The sequence below is a fragment of the Acipenser ruthenus genome, chromosome 44 (genome assembly GCF_902713425.1).
Source record: "Acipenser ruthenus chromosome 44, fAciRut3.2 maternal haplotype, whole genome shotgun sequence".
In the NCBI taxonomy this organism is placed as follows: domain Eukaryota; kingdom Metazoa; phylum Chordata; class Actinopteri; order Acipenseriformes; family Acipenseridae; genus Acipenser; species Acipenser ruthenus.
The window spans coordinates 2,120,776-2,140,657 of NC_081232.1; the positions used below are offsets into that span (position 1 = coordinate 2,120,776).

The 19,882-nt window shown below is 39.2% G+C and overlaps 1 protein-coding gene across 2 annotated transcripts in view; it reads left to right on the plus strand.

Moving 5' to 3' along the window:
* The first annotated feature begins 11,905 nt into the window (after window positions 1-11,905).
* mto1 (mitochondrial tRNA translation optimization 1) overlaps window positions 11,906-19,882 on the plus strand; it is a 54,193-nt gene continuing 46,216 nt past the window's right edge. The window contains exons 1-5 of one of the 2 annotated variants that reach the window (XM_059012471.1): window positions 11,906-12,188; window positions 12,921-12,977; window positions 16,011-16,422; window positions 16,888-17,096; window positions 17,597-17,796. In XM_059012471.1, the coding sequence (XP_058868454.1) occupies window positions 16,043-16,422; window positions 16,888-17,096; window positions 17,597-17,796 (789 nt within the window). In that variant the 5' untranslated portion in view covers window positions 11,906-12,188; window positions 12,921-12,977; window positions 16,011-16,042. The remainder of the gene's footprint in view (window positions 12,189-12,920; window positions 12,978-16,010; window positions 16,423-16,887; window positions 17,097-17,596; window positions 17,797-19,882) is intronic. The other variant, XM_059012472.1, reaches the window with a different exon arrangement.

Here is a 19,882-nt window from a genome sequence, read left to right on the forward strand (position 1 = left end):
TTGGTTTTATCTGTGATGTTTGGGATCGCTCCGAGCGCCTCTTTTTATTGCTGGTACTCAGATATTGTGTTTGTTGTTTTCATTTTTTCTCTATAATTTGAGGGACCTTGGAATGGTTGCAAACATTGTAAAAAGGTAAAGGGGGGCTGTTTAAAATTTGAATTTTGAAGCTAAATGCACATTTTGAGTCAAAGGTTTTTGTAAATTTGTGTGTCTGTCTGTCTGTGTGTGTGTATGGGGGGGAGACAGACAGACACACTCATACACAACACACACATTACAATGCTGCTATAACACTGTCTTGTTTTTTTTAGTTTATTATAATATTTTTTTTTATTTAATTGTTTTTTTTCTGTTAAATGTTTTTGTTTTCTATATGGTACGCTACGCTATGAGAACTGAAATGAATATCCGCTTGCTAACAACCGTGCCCCAGAAATATAGCACGTCCCCAAAACCTGCCAACTATTCCTCTGAGTATCACCCCTGTGCCTGCCAAATACGCACCCCATTCAAATACCTGCACCTTAGCACACCTGCTCAATCCCGTCCTGACAGATGCCATTATTACACCACCCTGGTGCCAAATAGTGTCTTTCAGTCAGTCTATACAAGACAGTACTTCATATTTAATACAGTGGATAATTTGTCTGACCTGCCAAATATCGCACCCTCCTTGCCAAGTATCACCCTGTCTGCTTAATAATGTTGAATAGTGAATACACCCTACCAACGATCTCACCCTAGACAATCAACCCATCTTTACAATCCATTCTCTTACCTATTATTAGCTTTATTAACATCATCACTGGCCCCTCCCTTTAAAGGAGCGCTGACCATCTTTAAAATCCATTCCCTTACCTCTTATTAGCTTTATTAACATCATCACTGGCCCCTCCCTTTTAAAGGAGAGCTGACCATCTTTAAAATCCATTCCCTTACCTCTTATTAGCTTTATTAACAGTATCACTGGTCCCTCCCTTTAAAGGAGCGCTGACCATCTTTAAAATCCATTCCCTTACCTCTTGGCTTCATTAACATGATCACTGGTCCCTCCCTTTTAAAATCGATTCTGTTAAAACAAATAAGCAGCTGAAAAATAAGACACTACTGGCATCTCAATAATGTCAGATTTTATTATTGTTTTTAAACTATTACATTTTGTTTTCTTTATATATAAATGTATTTTTTAAATATCTAATAATAATAATAATAATAATAACAATAATAACAACAATAATAATGCAAACAAATAAAATCTGAAAATGGGAATGAATCTACAAATCAAAGTTGAACTATTTTCTGTTCCTCCAATATCTTGCATACTTTATTTTAATGAATTATATATATATATATATGTATATATGTGTATATATATATATATATATATATATATATATATATATATATATATACACACACACATTAATTTTATCTTTTATCCATACACACAGACACACACAAATATATATTAATTAAAATGCTTACCCAGTCAACCCTGTTCCCAGTGCCTACAACTAAAATGCTTACCAGTACCCAAACTGGGGGAGACTGGAGATTAGACCCCCCATCCACACACACACACACACACACTCACACACACACACGGGGAGGGAGGTGTGCAAGCGAAACGGGTTTGAAATGTTTTTTATTGTATCTGAATGTATGCTGATTATGAAGATTAAATAAATGAATAAAAGGAAATAACGTTAAAGTTTGAAAAAATTGTATTTCTTGCTTCGATATATTTTTACCTGCCATAGCACTGTCAATAGGGTGTACACCACGGGCTGATTCACCTGCCATAGCACTGTCAATAAGGGGTACACCATAGTGCATTTATGGGAAAAGATCAAGAAAATATTTCATACTCAAACATAACTAATCAAAAGTGTTATCTAGTAATGTTTTTAAATCTCATACTGTATATGTTATGTATGTGATTGCAATACCACATCCAGTCCACCAGCTAGCGCTATACAATTGATAAGGCTAGTTTCCCTATCAAGTACGAAATGTAACCATTACCTAATGGGTATGTAACCTAAAGACCTTAATAACCTGAATAAGATATATCACCGCTGCATGTGAGAGCCTGTGACGCAGTCAAGGGCATAAAAAGACTGCCAACACAAACATTGTCATAATTTTTCCTTTCACCGACCTGAAAGCGAGAGAGATCTAAGAACAGATAAGTATCATTACTTATATCTGCTTATTCGCTTGATCGATTCCACTATTAATGTGATTATTTTACGTGCTTATAGTAATTTCTATATACACGTATTGTGTACTCACTGTGGTTTTCATTAGTTCCGCAGTGGTCTTGTGCCCCGTGTGAAGCCGGCAGCTCTGTCGCCCCTTCCCCAGGATCAAATAACCTTAAGTCGGCTACTTGTGTTCTCTCAGGCTGCTAGCTTCATTTGAAGTTTAAAAAAATATATATGTACACTACCGGTCAAAAGTTTTAGAACACCCCCATTTTTCCAGTTTTTATTGAAATTTAAGCAGTTCAAGTCCAGTGAATAACCTGAAATGGTGCAAAGGTAAGCGGTAAACTGCCAGAGGTTAAAAAAAAAAGTTTAGGTTACCAAAAACTGAAAAATAATGTACATTTCAGAGTTATACAAAAAGGCCTTTTTCAGGGAACAAGTAATGGGTTAACAACTTACAGCTGTTCTGCAGCAATGGAAGTAAATTAAGCCTTGAAAGTTGATGCTAACAATTCCTACAGGTGTCCCAACTTTTGTTGATTACTTACAAACCCTCTGTCTGTATAAAAGCAGTGTTGGAACAGACTGTGTTACTACACCCTCTTAAGCATTATTTGGACAGTATTGTACTGTAGGAAGTAGTATATTGCTCTCATAATGGTGAGAAAAAGGCAATTAACAAAGGAAGACAGACAGACCATTATAACCCTTAAAAGTGTAGGTCTTTCCTTTAGAGAAATTATTATTATTATTATTATTATTTATTTCTTAGCAGACGTCCTTATCCAGGGCGACTTACAATCGCAAGCAAATACAAATACATTCAAGTGTTACAATATAAGTCATACAATAAGAAATTGCAAAGAAAGCCAAGGTGTCAGTGAGTACAGTTTCCGACACCATCAAAAGGCACTTGGAAACTGGAGGAAACTCTGACAGGAAGAGGTCTGGCAGACCCAAAGCCACAACAGAATCAGAAGACAAGTTTCTGAGAGTCAACAGCTTGCGTGATAGGCGGCTCACAGGACAACAGCTTCAAGCACAGCTTAATACTGGTCGAAGTAAGCAAGTCTCAGTTTCAACTGTGAAGAGAAGACTTCGAGCTGCAGGTTTGACAGGTCGAGTGGCAGTAAGAAAGCCATTGCTAAGATGGCAAAATAAGAAAAAGAGGCTTGCCTGGGCCATGAAGCACCGCCAGTGGACTACTGAAGACTGGAAGAAGGTCTTATTGACCGATGAATCAAAATTTGAAATCTTCGGTTCATCACGCAGGGTTTTTGTACGCCGTCGAGTAGGCGAAAGGATGGTTCCTCGGTGTGTGACACCAACTGTCAAACATGGAGGAGGAAGCGTGATGGTCTGGGGCTCTTTTGCTGGATCCAGAGTTGGCGACTTGCACAGAGTGAGTGGCACCCTGAACCAAAACTGCTACCACAGCATTTTGCAGCGCCATGCAATACCCTCTGGTATACGCCTAGTTGGTCAGGGGTTCATCCTACAGCAAGATAATGGCCCAAAACATACCTCCAGGCTATGTCAGAACTACCTTAGAAGAAAAGAACAAGACGGTAGGCTTCAAATCATGGAATGGCCAGCACAGTCTCCAGACTTAAACCCCTTCGAGCTGGTTTGGGATGAACTGGACAGAAGGGTGAAAGCAAAGCAACCTACAAGTGCAACACATTTGTGGGAACTTCTGCAACAGTGTTGGGAAGAACTTTCCAAACAATATTTGATTTCCATTGTAGAAAGAATGCCACGAGTGTGTTCGGCTGTTATATCTGCAAAAGGTGGCTACTTTGATGAGTCAAAAATTTAGATTAAATTTTGTTAAACAAAACGATTCCATGATTTCTTTTTTATCTCCAATTGTTTATTTGTTCTATGCTTTAATTTCAGAGTACATTGAGACATTAAACTGCGTAAATTTCAATAAAAACTGGAAAAATGGAGGTGTTCTAAAACTTTTGACCGGTAGTGTGTGTATGTATGTATGTATGTATGTGTGTGTGTGTGTGTGTGTGTGTGTATATATAATATACATATACATACAGTGCCTTGCAAAAGTATTCAGACCCCTGACCAATTCTCTCATATTACTGAATTACAAATGGTACATTGAAATTTCGTTCTGTTTGATATTTTATTTTAAAACACTGAAACTCAAAATCAATTACTGGAAGGTGACATTGGTTTTATGTTGGGAAATATTTTTAAGAAAAATAAAACTGAAATATCTTGCTTGCCTAAGTATTCAACCCCCACACATTAATATTTGGCAGAGCCACCTTTCGCTGCAATAACAGCTTTAAGGCTTTTGGGGTAAGTATGTACCAGCTTTGCACACAGTGTCAGAGTGATTTTGGCTCATTCTTCTTGGTAGATTTGCTCCAGGTTGTTCAGGTTGGTTGGACGACGCAATTTTCAAATAGTGCCACAGATTCTCAGTGGCATTGAGATCAGGACTTTGACTGGGCCACTGCAGGACATTCACCTTTTTGTTCTGGAGCCACTCCAATGTTGCTTTGGCCTTGTGCTTGGGATCATTGTCCTGCTGAAAGGTGAATTTCCATCCAAGCTTCAGTTTTTTAGCGGACTGAAGCAGGTTCTCTTGCAGTATTTCCCTGTATTTTGCTCCATCCATTCTTCCTTCAATTTTAACAAGATGCCCAGTCCCTGCTGATGAGAAGCATCCCCACAGCATGATGCTGCCACCACCATACTTCACTGTAGGGATGGTGTGTCTTGAGGCATGGGCAGTGTTAGGTTTGCGCCACACATAGCGCTTTGAGTTTTGGCCAAAAAGCTCTATCTTGGTCTCATCTGACCACAAAACCTTTTCCCACATTGCAGCTGGGTCACTCTCATGCTTTCTGGCAAACTCCAGATGTGCTTTCAGATGGTACTTTTTGAGTAACGGCTTCTTTCTTGCCACCCTCCCATACAGGCCAGTGTTATGCAGAGCTCTTGATATGGTTGACTGGTGCACCATTTCTCCACTCCCAGCCACTGAACTCTGTAGCTCCTTCAAAGTGATTGTTGGCCTCTCTGTGGCTTCTCTCACAAGTCTCCTTGTTAGAGCGCTGAGTTTTGAGGGATGGCCTTTTCTTGGCAGTGACTGGGTGGTGTGATGCAGCTTCCACTGCCTGATTATTGATCCAACTGTGCTCACTGGAATATCCAAACACTTGGATATTATTTTGTACCCTTTCCCTAATCTATGCATTTGTATTACTTTATCTCTAACTTCTGTAGAATGCTCTTTGGTCTTTGGTCTTTGGTCTTTGGTCTTCATTTTTCTTCAGATTCACAGCCTGACCAATGATCCTTCAACAGTGGGTTTTTTATCCAGAAAATGTGACAGCAACTTTAATGGTTCACAGGTGGAGGCCAATGGTAAGGTAATTGTGTCCTCGTTAGGGCAATTTCTTTCATCGGTGTAAACTGGGAGCTTCCACAGCACAGGGGTTGAATACTTATGCAAGCAAGATATTTCAGTTTTTTTATTTTTCTTAAAAATATTTCCCAACATAAAACCAATGTCACCTTACAGTAATTGATTTTGAGTTTCAGTGTTTTAAAATAAAATATCAAACAGAACGAAATTTCAATGTACCATTTGTAATTCAGTAATATGAGAGAATTGGTCAGGGGTCTGAATACTTTTGCAAGGCACTGTATATATATATATATATATATATATATATATATATATATATATATATATATATATATATATATAAAATGAATATTGTGACTGTTTTTGTGTTGCCAGGTCTTTGAGGGAGTTTATAACAACTCCAGAATGCTGCACTTTCTTACTGCCGTAGTGGTGAGTGACTGGCTTGCTATAATATTAACAATACTCATTTTATATAATATGCATAAATGTGTTTGATTACTGGATCACTGAAACCTTTTTGGTTAAAAGGTAAAACTTCAGTGAGACAGCATAGGGTGAGGATGTGTTCTTACTAACGAAGCATTACAAGCAGGGTTGGGGGTCAATTCCTGTATTTTAATTCTATTTCCCAGTTACTTTTTAAAATCCATTCCTAATTCCTTTCACGGAATTGATATTTTAGATATGTAATTGTGGCAATTTAGTTCAACTGCGTTAATTTGAATCTCATTTAAACCGAATACTGCTCGTTGCAATTTTGATCAAAGATGTGCTGGAATTGATTTAAAAGAGAACTGAAAAACGGGAATTGACCCCGACCCAGAGTACCAGTAGCCATGATGTGGTCCTCCAGGTGTTATAGCTATCATTTAATAATTAAATGACTTGGAAGGAGGTTGAATTAGTTCAGTTCAGTAGTTTAGGGTTTGTGTACCCTGGAGTAATGCATTTGGTCCTGTATCGCAATGCTCACCTCCATCACTGTACAATGTAAACTGTGAAGCCATGTAGTAAGTTTTAAATGTACCGTGATGTAATTTTACTGTGTGGGTATTGGATGATTCTCTTTTAAAAATAAAAATAAAACTTGCCATGTGTAATTCAGAGAAGGATGGACCTGGGGTTGCCTTTGCAACCACTGCACATTTTTCTTGTGTCTTTGTGTTTTCATTTTCGTAGTAGACCCTGCACCTTTGTTGCAGTCTCTGCTTCCCTTGTGTTGGAGGGATAGTCACAAATGCGTGTTCAGGGCTACTTTGCGCAGGCATTGTGATGGGCCTGGCTGCCGCAGACGCCTGCCTGTACCCAGTGCTGTGTTTTGATAGTCTTTCGTCACAGCACTGCCATTTCAAACCAAACAGCTTCCTGTTTGCAGCTGGCTTACCTGTAAAGTAGCTGCATGCTCTTTTGTTTGTACTGTTCTTGGCTCCACATCCTCTTTATCATCATCGCCGAGTGATAGATAAGTCAGCATCACTGTCGCTGATATAGAAATCCTCTGAACTAACTTCGCTCATTCTAGAAAGACCACGTACGTTGCCATGTTTAGCTTTCGGTAAAAACTATGTAAACTACAACTGAACAAGTAAAACTAATAATAAAACAAAAAATAATAATTTAAAACACTCATACATATAAATATATATAATATACTTGTAAAAGTTGAACAGCTTCCTGCAATATATGCTTTTTTTGAGGATGCAACATTGACAATGGATAATTGCAAAGCATACGACATGGTTTTATTTAGATTTCCAGAAAGCTTTTGACAAAGTCCTGCATAAAAGATTAATTCTCAAACTGAACGCAGTAGGGATTCAAGGAAATGCATGCACATGGATTAGGGAGTGGTTAACATGTAGAAAACAGAACGTACTGATTAGAGGAGAAACCTCAAAATGGAGCGAGGTAACCAGTGGTGTACCACAGGGATCAGTGTTAGGTCCTCTGCTATTCCTAATCTACATTAATGATTTAGATTCTGGTATAGTAAGCAAACTTTTTAAATTTGCAGACGACACAAAAATAGGAGGAGTGGCAAACACTGCTGCTGCAGCAAAGGTCATTCAAAATGATCTAGACAGCATTCAGAACTGGGCACATGGCAAATGACATTTAATAGAGAAAAGTGTAAAGTATTGCATGCAGGAAATAAAAATGTGCATTACAAATATCATATGGGAGATACTGAAATTGAAGGAGGGAACTATGAAAAAGACCTAGGAGTTTATGTTGACTCAGAAATGTCTTCATCTAGACAACGTGGGGAAGCTACAAAAAAGGCCAACAAGATGCTCGGATATATTGTGAGAAGTGTTGAATTTAAATCAAGGGAAGCAATGTTAAAACTTTACAATGCATTAGTAAGACCTCCCCTAGAATATTGTGTTCAGTTCTGGTCACCTTGTTACAAAAAGGATACTGCTGTTGACCTGAAAAAAGAAACAAGCACCAGGGATCACAAATGGAGATTAGATAAAGGGGCATTCAGAACAGAAAATAGGAGGCACTTTTTTACACAGAGAATTGTGAGGGTCTGGAACCAACTCCCCAGTAATGTTGTTGAAGCTGACACCCTGGGATCCTTCAAGAAGCTGCTTGATGAGATTCTGGGATCAATAAACTACTAAGATGGGCTGAATGGCCTCCTCTCGTTTTCTTTTGTTCTTAAAACCATAAAAAAAAAAATAGTATATGCAGGACCTTGTGCATGTCTTATGTTTATTTAAAAAAGGTTCTAGGTTTAGGATTGTGGTTTTTAAATTGGGATAGGGTGAAGAAAATTAACCACAAATAGCCAGGCGAAAGTTTTTTTTTTAGAAAGGAATTGTGTCGTATATTCAGGTTGGGAATTAAAAAAAAAATCTCTCATGTTGTTCGCACACAATACATTAACATAAATGCCATATTCTTCGTAAACGTGACAATTGTATTCCTTGCAGTAATATATAGTATTACTACGAGATAAGATTTGTACTATGTAAAAAAAAAAAAAAGGACCCCGTCAAATCCTCTTGATCGGACAAATACAGAAATGAAAAACGTATTGGTAGATCTGATTGCTCGTTATGTCTTACACGGTTACATGGTTGTTTTTCAGTTGGGTACAATTTAGAATTTGCTACATTTAATAATTGAGAACTCGGTTGGTACAGACACAGTTGATCCCCAGGACCAGATTTGTGAAACACTGACATAAATTATGTGCACTGCAGTTTTTATTTTCTTTTTAGGGTGATTGTTGCATTTAATAAACATTAAGTTCTCAAAAGTACTTCAATTTGCATGGAAAAGTTAATAAACTTTACCAGCAATACTGAAAAACTATTAACATTAATATTATTGAAAAGTATTTAAATGCATTTGAAATAATTTGAAGCTTTAAATACAAATGGAAATATGTATTTAGAACAGTCAAATGCAAATAGTTCAGAAGATTACATTTAAATACAAATGCATTTACATTAGACGCCACATCTGCTTCACATCACACTGTACAGTTCATTTTAAAACACATTCATATTCGTGTATACCCGCCTAAAAAAAGGCGCAATTTTTAATGACTTGCTACTCCGCCAGCGTTACAGCATAATCGATCTGTAAGGATTTCTTTGAAAAACATTTTAGGTTGATTATGTGGTAGCCCTATGCCGACAGAAACATAAGAGTTAATTCTACTCATTAAAAAAAATAAATTGCAATTATTAAATGTATGGATAACAAGCTTATTAAAAAGAACGATTTCGCATTAGTATAGTGTCGTATGCAATTGCCTGCATGTAAAAAAATCAAACTAACAGAGTTGAAAGGTCGTAGTTAAATTCCACACATTTAAAGGTGCAGGTACAAATGTATTGGCTGTTGCATTTCTGTTTTCTGCATCTAATGGTGTTCATGCATTTTGTCCTATAGTTTATTCAACAACTTCAACAACAAAAGGTAAAATACCTATTTAATATATCGCCAGTATTATTATACTGAAAAAAGCCATCCATGTGTTTTGTTTTGTAATCTCTGTCTTTTGCATAGTTTACACTTGTGTAGTGTTCATATTATTGCAATACTTACAAGGAGGACACATTGATTTCTTATATTAGGCACACATAATGCATATGAATATGTTTTTCAATGATATACCTTGTATGCAGCAAACTTCTGATGACAATGTATTTATACACACATATTGTTTCTAACAGACTCAAAAAAAACACCCAACTATGGACGCCAGGAGAACTGCCTCAAAAGGTAAGAGTATTATGTTACCTGTGTATGAATTGTGGCAGAGCTGTGTCTCTGCCACTGTGTAATATAATGATGTGAAAACATGTAAATTACTATGAATGCAGTCATTGTAATGCGAGAGTTAAACCACAGTGGAGGATGTCGAATTATATTTAAAGACTTTCTTTAACCTACTTTGTTACCTTATAGCTGATGTCTTTGTAATATTTTGCAACTAAAGTTTTGACAATTCACCTGATTTTGAGAACACATACTGTAAATATACCTGTTAAGCAAAACGCATACTGTTTACAAAGGTGCATGCTTTAATTTATTGACCACTGCTGAGTTTGTAGTGATTGCAATCAAACTTCTTGATGCTACATCATTTTTCTTCACAGCATCTGTGTGGATTGTCGGACACGGTTTTGTCCACTGGGCTGAACAGCAGGCCAGAAGAGGGCTCGGGCTGGACCTGCAGCTCCAAGGCGCCTCCATCCACTGGTTCGGATGGAAGGGCCTGAAGTGGCACATGTTTTTAATTTTTTTTTATTTCTTTGATTACTAATGGTTCACCTCCTGATGTCCTGGTCATCCATGCTGGGGGCAAGTTAAAAGTGTGGAGTTAACTCGAGTTATGAAGAAAGATATAACTAAATTGCATGAGATGTTTACAAAAACAGAAGTTGTTTTCTCATGCATCACCCAGAGACGTCTTTGGAAAAATATTAAGACATCACCAAAAATAAACAAAGCACGTAACTGGGTGAACAATGTCATTTCGGATTTTGTAAGGGGTTTAAGGGGGGTTCAATTCGGCACCCCGAAATTAAATATGATCAGGTTGTGCTTTTTAGGAGGGATGGTGTCCATTTAAACCTCCAGTGTGGAATCAAAGACCATATGTAAATGATTCCCCATCCCATTCTCACCACTGACTGTTTTTGAATTGTTTAAATTAAAGTAAATTTTTATTAAAAGTCTCTTATTCTTTCCATCCATTCATTATCATAACCGCTTATTCCTTAACCTAACCCAGCAGACACAGGGCAATGCGAGGCAGGACTACTCCCTGGACGGGACACCAGTCCATTGCAGGGCACCACACACACACACACACACTCACACAGAGGGCAATTTCAGAGTGAGCAACCTGAAAGTGATTTTATACTGTATTATCTCTCTCTTATTATAAATGTATATTGGTTGGTATTGAACCACAGATTAAAATCATGCTGGTACACTGTATGATCTCTCTTCCTCACTATTTAAGTCTCTTGGCTGGTATTGAAAAATTGTAATTCAACACAACAGACATATATAATGAGGAAGAGAGATACTGTATATATGTGTATATCTACATGCTTTTAAATCGTGATAATTCACTTTAATTCAATATACTGTATCTCTTTCTCGTTACATGTCTTATTGGTTGTTGCATTACAGGGATTTACCATTTTAAAATGATGCTGATATAGAGTAGCCTACATATACTATATGATCTCTCTCACAACACAAAATCTTGGTTGGTATTGAACTACAGGTATTTACCACGGTTTAGCAAAGACGTTAACTCTTTAGTTTTTAATTAATGAATATATTGTTTCTTCCCACACTTGTAATTGAAATACATGCACTATGATAACCAGTCTCCTGTTCGTTTTCTGTCCTAATTATACAAAGTACTGTATGTAAAGATAAATGAAAGAACAAATATAAAATAATAATGCTGTATAAGCAACGTTTTTCAAGTACATCCTGTGATTGATGTGCACGGTGGCATAGTTAGTAATCGCAGCATGGAGCTTAATTTTTTCCATGATTGAAACTCATTCTTAACTTTTGGACAATCGCTCGCATACCTGCTGTCCATACTGTAGTGCTTCCCAAAACAAAAACACCTCCAGAAATGCAAAATAACGTTAATACGAAACACATTTTGCTAGTTAACATTTGCTACACAATCAGAAATGTACAATCATAGAATTGATTTTAAATTAGAAACAATGGAACCTCCCCTTTAAATTCTAGAGCTCCTGGGACACCGGTAACCAAACATTTTCTTGGGTGCAGTACTCCTCCCGGCCGACGGGGTGGCGCTCTTTTTTCTCAGGCAGTGTCCAGACAGGGAAATGAAATGGCTGCTTCTAGTTCAATGCATGGAATTTGAGACACCGGGGATCTTATGAAACGGATTTTAAAAACAGAACAAAACACTTTTGATACAAAATAAAAAGGAAACAAGTAAAACACTTTGAATATCAAAACATCAGAGGAGCGCAAGCGAAGCAAGGACAATATATTCGAATAATTGTAGCGCGCTAGTATATTTCTGTTTTTACTTTAGTTAGGTGAGTATATCATAATATTCATACAAATACTACTGCACATGTTTTTAAAGTAAAGGTAAATAACGGAATATATATATATATATATATATATATATATATATATATATATATATATATATATATATATATATATATATATAAAATCAATTAGAGGTCGGCACGGGTACTCGTCGGGTTTTACATTACCCGACGCTACCCGGTGTTATGCCAATGTCTGAACTGGCAGTATTTGGCACTATTATTACTAGTGCGAAATATGGTCGCCAGCACAATTGTGTCTCATTGAAGATTACGACTAAAGTAACAATGTTCAACAGATTGCATTGTGTAATCATTTCAAATTACTCGTGTATATAGATGTATATAAACTCAAATGTAGGACAACTCCTAAAAACAACATTTAAAACCCCTTCCAATGTCTGGTCGGAAGCTCCGATCATCGTCAGGGACGGCTGTAAAACAAAGCTGACATAAGAACATAAGAAAGTTTACCAAAAGGGGGGGAGGGGGAGGGGGAGGGCATTCAGCCCTTCTTAGTAGCTTATTGATCCCAGAATCTCATCAAGCAGCTTCTTGAAGGATCCCAGGGTGTCAGCTTCAACAACATTACTGGGGAGTTGGTTCCAGACTCCCACAATTCTCTGTGTAAAAAAAGTGCCTCCTATTTTCTGTTCTGAATGCCCCTTTATCTAATCTCCATTTGTGATCCCTGGTGCTTGTTTCTTTTTTCAGGTCAACAGCAATATCTGTTTTGTAACAAGGTGACCAGAACTGAACACAATATTCTAGGTGAGGTCTTACTAATGCATTGTAGAGTTTTAACATTACTTCCCTTGATTTAAATTCAACACTTCTCACAATATATCCGAGCATCTTGTTGGCCTTTTTTTAGCTTCCCCACATTGTCTAGATGAAGACATTTCTGACTCAACATAAACTCTTAGGTCTTTTTCATAGATTCCTTCTTCAATTTCAGTATCTCCCATATGATATTTATAATGCACATTTTTATTGCCTGCATGCAATACTTTACACTTTTCTCTATTAAATGTCATTTGCCATGTGTCTGCCCAGTTCTGAATGCTGTCTTGATCATTTTGAATGACCTTTGCTGCTGCAACAGTGTTTGCCACTCCTCCTATTTTTGTGTCGCCTGCAAATTTAACAAGTTTGCTTACTATACCAGAATCTAAATCATTAATGTATATTAGGAATAGCAGAGGACCTAATACTGATCCCTGTGGTACACCACTGGTTACCTCACTCCATTTTGAGGTTTCTCCTCTAATCAGTACTTTCTGTTTTCTACATGTTAACCACTCCCTAATCCATGTGCATGCATTTCCTTGAATCCCTACTGCGTTCAGTTTGAGAATTAATCTTTTATGCGGGACTTTGTCAAAAGCTTTCTGGAAATCTAAATAAACCATGTCGTATGCTTTGCAATTATCCATTGTCGATTTTGCATCCTCAAAAAAATCAAGCAGGTTAGTTAGACACAATCTCCCTTTCCTAAAACCATGTTGACTGTCTCCCAGGATATTGTTACCATATAGGTAATTTTCCATTTGGGATCTTATTATAGTTTCCATAAGTTTACATATAATAGAAGTCAGGCTTATTGGTCTGTAGTTACCTGGTTTGGTTTTGTCTCCCTTTTTGTGGATCGGTATTACGTTTGCTATTTTCCAGTCTGTCGGTACAACCCCTGTGTCAAGAGACTGTTGCATTATCTTGGTTAGCAGTTTGTAAATAACTTCTTTCATTTCTTTGAGTACTATTGGAAGGATCTCATCCGGCCCAGGGGATTTGTTTATTTTAAGAGCTCCTAGTCCCTTTAACACTTCTGCCTCTGTTATGCTAGTGGCAGGTAATAGTGATGTAGGCATCCATCTTGCAGCTCGTCCGCAGTCTCTGGACAAGGTTATGCGTAGACGTTGTGAGACCCGAGTGTGCTGACATTGAGGAATTGTAACCGTTGTGTGTGAACTGGGCACCTTGTAATCTGGTTCTAGGAAAGCCAAAAGGCTGTTGCATCCAGGGCCATCTTCAACAGAGCATGGTCGCATATCCTTTGCAGTCATCTGAGCATTGACATTTGTAATTGCATGTGATCTCTTTCCCACAAGGCCTCTGCTCAACCACCAGCTTCTTGAAGCCAAATCTGAAAAAAGAAAAAGTTACAACACAGAACAGCGACGTAGATTTTGTGTAACTGCAGGACTAATAAAACAAGTTAAGAAACTGAGACACACACACACAAATAATTCTAATAAAGTTACGTTTCCAAAGTCGATGATGGTGCCGCTCGTTCTCCAGAAGCGGATGTGTCCGCCTCACAGAGTTGGCTGGGATGTTTGTTTTGAAGATGTTTCAACGCAGGCAGAGACAGCATAGCAGCAGGGGGAGGGGGCGTGGCCCGTGTGTGTGCCTGTGTTTCACAGCAAGACGTTACAGTAACACGTCAAAGTAGAATCACAGGAGTAAAGAATACGTTGTGTAGGATTTACTTTACCCCAGTGAATTAACTACAAAACAAAGGATGCCAAATAGCAGTTCAAATTAAACGTTGTTTTGTTTATTCCAGAAATATAATATATAAAGTTGACAGCGCATTTTAGAGGTCACTTTTACACAGAAATCTGTGTTATATACGCAGGACATTTTAATAAAACGCAAAAAAATAACAGCAGTGCGTTTCTAAAACACATGTAAAAGACAACAGATGCCCTTTTCATCCCTGTCCAATAAATTTGTTTATTTTACGAAGTAGTTTTATGCACTGCAACGTGTAAAAATGGTTCCACTGCTCCCTGCATCCTCTTAAAAAAATAAATAAATAACCAAACAAACAAAAGCAACAGCAGCGGAGGTCTCAGTATCCCATGCAAGGTATTTTTGTCATTTCAAGTGAATACGAACATCTGATTTTTGTATCTGAATACATGTCATCCGAATATTCGAACAGATATTTTATTTGTCCCAGCACTATAATTATATATAATATTATACACTGATGCACAAAATAAATGCAAACACTCAGGTCTAATGGATTTAATCAAATATTTTAAACCTAGATATCACAGAAAATGAGCCCAATGAGCTATTGATGTAAAACGTAGACTGTGTATAATGTGTGTGTGTATATATATATATATATATATATATATATATATATATATAATTTTATATGTGTATATATATATATATATATATATATATATATATATATATATATATATATATATATATATATAATTTTATATGTATACAGTGCCTATAGAAAGTCTACACCCCCTTTCAAAATGTTCACCTTTTGTTGCCTTATAGCCTGGAATTAAAATGCATTAAAAAAAAAAAAAAAAAAAATTCATTGATCTACACATCCTACCCCACAACTTCCAAGTGAAAAAAATATTCTAGAAATTTGCAGACAATTAATTAAAAATAAAAACTGAAATAGCTTGGTTGAATAAGTGTCCACCCCCCTTGTAATAGCAATCCTAAATTAGCTCAGGTGTAACCAATCACCTTCAAAATCACACACCAAGTTAAGTGGTCTCCACCTGTGTTAAATTGTAGTGAGTCACTTGATTTCTGGATAAATTCAGCATAAATTCAGCAAAAAACACTCGGGAGATTTTGTAGCCATGTGGCAAAAAGTTTTGTGGTCTGACGAAACTAAAATGGAACTTTTTGGCCTAAATGCAAAGCATTATGTTTGGTGCAAACCCAACACAGCGCATCACTCAAAGAACACCATCCCTACTGTGAAGCATGGTGGTGACAGCATCATGTTATGAGGATGTTTCTCATCGGCAGGGACTGGGGCACTTGTCAGGATAGAAGGGAAAATGAATGGGGCAAAGTACAGAGAAGTCCTCGAGAAAAACCTGCTGCCCTCTACAAGAAAGCTGAAACTGGGACGGAAGTTCACCTATCAGCATGACAACGACCCAAAGCACACAGCCAAAGCTACACTGGAGTGGCTAAGGAACAAAAATGTAAATATCACTGAGTGGCCCAGTCAGAGCCCTGACCTAAATCCAATTGAAAATTTGTGGCATGACTTGAAGATTGCTGTCCATCAACGCTCCCCAAGGAACTTGACAGAGCTTGAACAGTTTTGTAAAGAAGAATGGTCAAATATTGCCAAATCTAGGTGTGCAAAGTTGGTAGAGACCTATCCCAACAGACTCACAGCTGTAATTGCTGCCAAAGGTGCTTCCACAAGGTATTAACTCAGGGGGGTGGAGACTTATCCAATTATGATCTTTCAGTTTTGTATTTTTAATATATACATTTTTTTTTTCTCAATAAAAACTTTTTTCCCCTTAACAGTGTGGAGTATGGTGTGTAGCTAAGTGGAAAAAAATCCTCATTTAAATGCATGAAACTCTGAGGCACTGACCCAACAATGTGAAGAAAGTTCAAGGGGGTGTATACTTTCTATAGGCACTGTATATGATATAAAGGAGTGATATAATATAAATGATTGTCCTTAAGGACTGGGTGCAGCAGCGGTAGTGTGAGTTTTTAACTGCTCTAACTCCTGGCTCCTGATCATTTCAATATTATTCATAAATAATAATAATAATAGCCGTCATTGAGGGGAGGTCTGACCCCCAGGACTGGGTGCAGCAGCAGGGCTAGTGTGAGTTTCTAACCCTGCTCTCGATTTGATTCTTCCCTATGACAGGATATCCCAGATGTTGCCACAGAGATTCTGTCAGCGTTGGGGGCGGAATTTCCTGTCTGCCCCCTCCCGCTGGGCAGGAAGTGACCTTGGTGCGAGGAGCTATGATGTCATTGTGGTGGGTGGCGGCCATGCTGGGACAGAGGCTGCAGCTGCAGCAACGAGAGTGGGGGCGGAGACTCTGCTGATCACACAGCGGATCAGCACCATTGGTGAGGGGTGTGCTGCTCGTGGCAGGTGTCTGTGTTTGTACTACTATAGTGTAATACAATACAGTACAGTTTAGTATAATACAATAACAGTACACTATAATGTGCTATATGAGAACTGAATGCTCACCCGAGGGGTGGGATGCTACATAAACCCAGAGGCTGGGCATTACATTCTCATTTATCACACACTACCCCATGCAGTATTTTTTACACTCTCTGGTGAGCAATGTTTTCCCGAGTGAGAAGAGAGCAGCTATGCGAGGTAGGGTTGGAACTGCTTTCAGTTTGACGGCTCGCGCTGGCTCGGGTCGCTCTGTTGCTGGAGTGAATGAGCGCGTGTTTCCTGCCTCAGCCGGGTATTATGGGAAATATCAACTGGATGAGCACTTTGAACACATTGCTCACTAGTTATTATATACAGTGCAGTGTAGTATAGTACAGTACAATTCAATACAGTATAATGCAGTTCAGTGCAATCCCAGTCCTCTCTCTCCCTCCAGGTGCCCTGTCCTGTAATCCCTCATTTGGGGGGGTAGGGAAGGGCCACCTCCTCCGGGAGCTGGATGCTCTGGATGGGCTGGCGGCTCGGCTGAGTGACAGGGCCGGGGTCCACTTCAAGGTTCTGAACCGGAGCAAAGGCCCGGCGGTGTGGGGGCTGAGAGCACAAGTGGACCGAGACCAGTACCGGCAATACATGCAGGTAACGAGAGAGGAGAAACTTTGACTTTTAAGGTCCTGTATTGAACAGATTAGTAAAATCCATGAGTCTTAATAAATACAGTAAACACAATTAAGAAAAAATATATAAATTCTTAAAATACTGTGCGCCACTGTAAAAACTGATTTTACCAATAAAAAAAACAAACAAAATAAAATTAGACCTTAAAAGTATAAAATCCTAAAGAAGCATGTTGAGCTGACCCTTCCTCACTCACAGCACACAGTGTCTCCCACACACCACCTCTCCTGGAAGCTCTCCAGGTTAATGACCAGTTTAAAATACTCTGATCTGGCTGACCACAAGCACCCTGAACTGAACCACCACACTGGTCAGTCCAGATCCAGAGAGTTGATTTTTCCCAGCCTTTAAATGGACAATTTTTCCTGTCCAATTAAAGTTGTTGAAACCCACCTGCTTTTCATTTTAAAGCTATACAGGACCCCCAGAATAAAAAGCTCCTTACTAAAAACAACCCCTAAATCGTTCGGGATTCTCTGCAGTAAACTAAAAAGTGGCCCCAGCCTCTCGCACTCACTGTAGGCTTGAAAAATAGTTTCCTCTGCTGAGCAGAAAGCATACTGCGCACTACTGCTGGGGTGCACCCTGTGGAGAAACCTGCCCGTGGACAAAACGCAGTGAAGAATCCTGCTCTGCAGGTCCACACTCTCTAGGTGAGGGTCGGCTTGTAGAGCACGCTCCACACTGCCCTCCGCCCGTCCTCCACAGACAGACTTAGCCTACTATACTCCATGTATTAACACACAATTAGTATATATTTTTGCTGTTCATTGTGTGAAAGCGAATTTCCTTCACGCTGTGCAAATTAAGTAATGCTCCTCCATTTCCTCCACCCCCCTCTCCTTCCTCACCTGCTGCTGGTGACACGATCAGCCCTGGGAATAAGGAAAGCTGTCTGCTCTGCCGCTGGACAGCTCCTAACCTCAGGACCTCCCTGAGCCGCGGGGAGAGGCAGCCCCTCAGCTCACCCATCAGTCTCTCTGCCAGCCTCTCTTGAGTGCCAGCCCAGCTGGGCAGCTAGCTGGGAGGCAGTTAGCCAGCAGCAGAGCTCAAGGTTTAACAGGTGTGTCCATCCTGGTCACACCTGCTTTTAAAAAACTGTCACAGCGTCCTTGACTGGAGGAACTTAACTGGAAAGAGTGGATTAAAAAATAGGGGCTCCTCAAACAGGGCCTGCCCTGTCAGGGCCCCCTCATCCCTCTCCCCCCTCGCCAGCTGCCAGGTGTTTAAAATACTTTGATAAAATGTGGGAAGGCCTGCTTTACCCAAATGGTGTTCTCGACTCTATTTAGGAGGAAACAGGCCCGCTTCCTCCAATGAGCCTCCTCCCCTGCAGGGGTTTCAGAGCCTCCTACAGGAGTCTCTGAAACCCCTGCAGTCTCATTCATCAGTGGGGGAAGGTACAGGACTGCCAGCCTCAAACTGTGTCTCCCACTCCAAAAGAACTCCAGCATCACTCTCTGGATCTCCTCCACCAGGCCCCGGGGTGGGTCCAGGCACACCAGTTTGTGCCACATCCTAGAGGCCACCAGATTGTTAATGACCAGCACCCGACCCTTGAAGGACAGTTGGGCCAGCAGTCCCTTCCACCGCATTTTGCCCAGTTTACTCGGGCAGGTGATGCTCTGTGGAATTCATTTAGACTCTGCTGCAGTGCTCGGACATCTGCATCCCCCCTCACAAACACAGGCACATCATCTGCGTAGGCAGACCCCTTCACTGCGGCAGAGAAGGGTGAGGAGAACGAGGAGAACACTGCCCAGCCAGCCAACCTGACCCGCAACAGGGGCTGTATGACATACCAGACAAGGTCTTGTACCCCTGCACACTGGGAAGGGCTGACTCAGCCCATTGTTGTTTTAAAATACTAAAAATATTAGAATATAAAAGCCGAATATAGGAGATAAAAGCAGGGCCAACCCGAAGGCCTCCAGGGTTTTAAAAAGCTAGGTGTAGTCGACTCTATCGAATGCCTTCTCTTGGTCCAGGGAGAGCAGTTCTAAGTTAAAATCACAAATATCGTTTACAGATAAAAAGTATCTAATTC